Below are 5,128 nucleotides of genomic sequence, written 5' to 3'. Positions count from 1 at the left end.
ACGATAAGGTGATGGTTCCCCGGAGAGGCAAAACACCACCCCACTCAATAATAAAAACACCATCCCACTCAATAATAAAAACACGCATAACAACCATAATCATGACAAAGTGGCTCTGAAAATAGGAACATAGCAACATTTCTCCGTTTATTTTTTACTCCCAACATAATATTATGTAGTGCTGCTATTTTAGTTATAGAATAATGTGCCAATCACCTGCTAGTTTATTCTAGTGGTTGGTCTTTAAAATGTCAGGAAATAGGGAAAAATTTAGTTGCAATTTCATAAAGCCCAAGCTGACATATTCAAATTGCTTGCCTTTTGCCATTTTCCAACATAAAACAAGTCTTCAATGAGTATTACCATTACATTTCTGTTTATTGACAACAGATCAACTAATCGTTGTGGCTCTAATATATATATGTATATATAGTGCAGATATATTTGTATATATGTATTAGGGGTGGAACGGTTCATGTATTCATATTGAACCGAAACGGTACGGTTTGGTACATGAATTTACACGGAGAATACACGGTATAAAAATAAATAAAACTTGCATGCAAATTAACTGATGTAATGCGGAACTACTGTTAGATACACGGGTTCTTCAGGGACACCTAATCTGTAGCCCCGCCTTAGCTCTGAAGCTCGGCGCGCCGTATGTAGCCGAGCTTGTATGCATTTTTAGTGAGTCAGAGATAGCAGCACTAGTGTTGTTAAAGGTCCCATGACATGGTGCTCTTTGGATGCTTTTATATAGACCTTAGTGGTCCCCTAATACTGAATCTGAAATCTCTTTTTTATAGGCCTTAGTGGTCCCCTAATACTGTATCTGAAGTCTCTTTTAAATAGACCTTAGTGGTCCCCTAATACAGTATCTGAAGTCTCTTTATATAGACCTTAGTGGTCCCCTAATACTGTATCTGAAGTCTCTTTTATATAGACCTTAGTGGTCCCCTAATACTGTATCTGAAGTCTCTTTTATATAGACCTTAGTGGTCCCCTAATACTGTATCTGAAGTCTCTTTTATATAGACCTTAGTGTTCCCTAATACTGTATCTGAAGTCTTTTTCCCAAAATTCAATTCCATTTCTGAGTCTGTAGCTTTTAAGGAGGAGAGAGGGGGTGGGCCTTGACCAACCACCACTTTTGAAAGCCATGATGTTTCCCTCATGGGTGGTCCAAATTCTCTGGGCAGGCAAAGTAGAGAAAGGAAAGGTAACCTTGCCCCTTATGACCTCATAAGGGGGAATATTCCAACTCAGATCAACTAAGCTTTCATTTTCTCAAAGGCAGAGCAGGATACCCAGGGCTCGTTTTACACATATAACCATTTCTAGCCACTGGGAGAGCAAAGGCAGGGTGGGGGAATGCATATTAATGTTAAAAAAAATGTCATGCCATGGGAGCTTTAACTTAGTGACTGTGTCGCTAGATTTAGCAACTTTTCAGACCCCCTTAGCGAGTTTTTATTAAAAAGCAACTAGCGACATATCTGGCTAGAAAGACAGAGACTTTCTGTAGAAAAGACGCCGGTATTGTCCAGAGAGCAAGCAAGGTATTTCTCTCTTTGGCCGCCAAAACGGTCTTCTGTTCTGTGACGGAGGAGCCGCTCCTCCCCTCTCTGCTCTCTCTTCACCGCGCGGGCAGGTAGAAGGGGAGGGGGAGGAGGGTGCGGGGCCGGTGTAGGTACGAGAGGCAGCGGGACGTGGCGGGAGAAAGACGCCGCTTAGCTGGCCCGGCCCTGGGCAATATATGCTATATAATACTATATTAGTTTTAGCCAGGCGGGCAACAGCTTTTTGCAGTGAAACATGGCCTGGGAGACGTGATAACGTTGCATTAATCAGGTAATTTAGTTTGTCTTTGCAGAAAACAGATATGCTGTAGTTTTAGTTTTACAGCTGATTGTCTTATTTGATTTGCAAGTTCCAGCTGGACTCTGGAGATGATAAGGGCTACTTATTGTTTACTGTTTACATCTTACACACTGCAGGCTTTTTGCAGCTAGCTCAATGGAGAGACTATGACAATAAAAGCCTGAGACAAAAAATTGCCTTTGACATATTGGTTTTGCTTTTTCCTCAAATGCATCAAACTCATACCGAACTGTGATGTCTGAACCAAGGTATGAACCAAACCATGACTTCTGTGTATCGTTCCACCCCTAATACTGTGTGCATATATGTAGTGGAGAGTGCAGTTCATCTTCCTCAGTGAAGACTGTGCTGTGGAGGAAAATGATGATGATGATGATTTGATGATGGGAAACACAACTTACTGCTGGGTCTCCTGGTGTGATGGGAGGCAAGCTGTTTCTGTTCAGTACATACATAATGGGTGCACAAAGAAGCAATACAATCAACATTTACATAAGATACTATGTCCATTTTTTGACTTACTGAAAACCAGATTTGACTGATTTAAGGTTCAGTGTTGCAGAGTGTAATGTATGTCAGATGTCCAGCTACACACTGACTTTCATTCTCAGCATGACTACATAACTGCCTGAGCCCAGTCAGCAGTACGGCATGCATGAATTAGTAACCTGATTTAGAGCTACAGTAGCCAGATTCACCCGTTTGCACATTTCACACGTTAACTATTCAGAACGCAAGTAAGAAGTACATTATTTCAACGTCAGGGCACACATATTGTGGTATATGAGGGTTGTATATTTGTCAATATTGGTTTCAAATAATGAACTTGATACTTGATTGTTACGAAAATAACATACACCCCCACACACCCACACACCTCACGGGGCAAATGTTTGGGCAAATCTACAGGCTGATAAGACGCCAAGCTGTTCTTTTTGATGACCTTTTGAGCATGAGTTAAATGTGTGATCCGTTTCAGACTGGGCTCTCAGGAGCACCTGATAAATATATTCAACTCTTGAGCCAGAAGCTATTTAACCAAAATTCTACTTCTGTATCACTTCAAATTAAAAGATGAATATATTAAAACAGAAATAATCATCATACTCGTTGAAGATGCATTAAAAATGGAGAGAAACTGAATCTCAAAGCCCTTTCGATGACTCTGAGGCCCTCTTGGATCTCTCAACATAGGCTGGCTCACCTAAATTTACCCTTTGTTCTTCCACAGTACATAACTGGTAGGAATACCTCAATACAAATGCATACTCATGCATAAATCATAGATAGTGGTGCATTATTCATCCAGTCCTCTCTTTACAGGGTTACAGACCACTGTTATTTGCTCTCTCTCATATTTTTTGTACCTCTAATTTCAGCACTGACATCGTGACAGAGAATTTTCGGTTTTAATCATAGTAGTCTTCATCTCTTTATGTCATTCATATTGTGTGTGTGTCTGTGTGGCAGCAGGGGGTGCAGAGGCGTTGACAAAGGTGATGTTTGTGTGTGTGTGTGTGTGTGTGTGTGTATGTGTCACTCTCTGAACTGTGCAGTGCAGCAAGTGGCTGGCAGAGTGAGATACAGAGTTCAAAGTGGCATCGCTGTGTGTCACGAAGGCCCCACTGACTGATGCCGAGAGGGGAACAGGGTGTTGACGACAGAGGGGTGGGGGTTACATAAGAGGATGGAGTTGAGAGGTTCAAGTTGCAGAGGCTGCCATTGTGCCACAAAGTGCGTTAAATTATATTTTAAAGTAGTGATGAGAAATGTGAGAAGTTATTTATCTGTGTTCGGGTTACATCTATAGCTTTCTCAACTGCGCTGCTTCTGTACATACTAATCTGTCCCTTTGTGGGACATACATACAGCTGCCTGGCAACAGATATTACAATGTTATGAATTCAGAAATCCCCAGAGTGCACAATACCAAGACTGGTTTAGTGAGCTTCACAGATAATGTGTACTCCTCTGGATTTAATCTGAACCTTTTTTGAGCTTTGTGTGATTATTATTTTGACCTTGGGTGTTGTGTTGTGGTTTACCTCCTTGATTCCAGTCACTAGAGGACCCACGGCCGTCATCTTCAGTCATTCCCAGAAGAACATTAGCAACCTGCAGGACAACACCGTCAACAAAGTCCCGCGGGAGAGCGGCACAATTCCGAACAGTTTCAACCCTGTCTCTGGGCTGGAACCCCTCTCCCCAGCTGCTGTCAGGGGACTTGTCAGTGTCCCTGTTCCCATGGAAACAGTCCACACTATTTCCGATCTCTGACCTTTGAACTGTGGCCCCAGAGGAGGGCTGGCGACTTTGGATGTAATGAGCTCTTCGCTGCTCGGCCTCGGCCTCTTCAGATAGCTGGTAGTTTCTAGACTGTCCCACCAGACACACCTGCAAGAAAAAGGACGACTCCCATGGGTGCTGAGGCTTAAAGTTGTAAAACAGAAACTCAAAAGTAGAAATAGAAATTTTGTACATTCATATGTACTGATATTTGGGAAAGTTTTGCTTTATTATGAAGAAACTGATGTTTATTATGACTGATCTTTCCACATTAAAAGCTTAGTCAATACTTGCTTGTTCTTATTATGTGTCTATGTGTATAGAAGCCATTAATGGCTGCCAGCGGTGAAAGAAAGGTCCCTAAAGGCTTGATTTATTTCTGTCTGTCTATATTAAATGTGGCTCAGGTGGAGAAAAGGCAGGGATCCATTTTATGATTATATTGCGGAGAAGGCTAATGACCTTTTTAATAAGAAAAAAAATATGTTCATGTTCTCTAGTCACATTGAAGAAAGATTGGAAAAATCGGAGACAACGACCAACGACTTCAAAAGTACGAGGTACGTGTGCATTAGGTAATCAAGAAACCAGCATAGTGCAGTCACTTTTAACCACCCACTGATTCACTACGCACATCTTTTTACATTCTGCACTAGGAAAGTTACAAGTCAGTGAAAGTGTCATATATACAGTATATCACACAATTAGACGCATCTTTATCGTGGTCATTTTCAAAAAGAAAGCCTGTCCATAAAATATTCCAGGTACAATGCATGGTATACAACTGAATTATGTGGGGTTTAAAACCTTCAACAACCAAATTCTTTTCTAAGGTTGTAACTGGTAAAGCGTTAAAGGGGCTCTCCATCAACTGTATAAGTGGAAGTGTACTTCATTGGTTGTATTATTGTTATATTATGTCTTTTGTGGCTCAGCTCGGGAGAAGTTCTCCGGAGGG

General features: G+C 41.4%; 1 protein-coding gene across 1 annotated transcript in view; it reads right to left on the bottom strand.

Moving 5' to 3' along the window:
* The window catches only part of trmt44 (tRNA methyltransferase 44 homolog), a 42,550-nt gene that overhangs the window by 9,629 nt on the left and 27,793 nt on the right, over positions 1–5,128 (bottom strand). The window contains exon 9 of the mRNA XM_032511341.1: positions 3,930–4,278. Coding sequence (XP_032367232.1) covers positions 3,930–4,278 — 349 coding nt within the window. The remainder of the gene's footprint in view (positions 1–3,929; positions 4,279–5,128) is intronic.

This window comes from Etheostoma spectabile, unplaced genomic scaffold (genome assembly GCF_008692095.1).
Source record: "Etheostoma spectabile isolate EspeVRDwgs_2016 unplaced genomic scaffold, UIUC_Espe_1.0 scaffold352, whole genome shotgun sequence".
Classification (NCBI taxonomy): Eukaryota; Metazoa; Chordata; class Actinopteri; order Perciformes; family Percidae; genus Etheostoma; species Etheostoma spectabile.
Note: the sequence above shows the minus strand (reverse complement) of the source record. Positions and strands in the feature narration are given on the sequence as shown.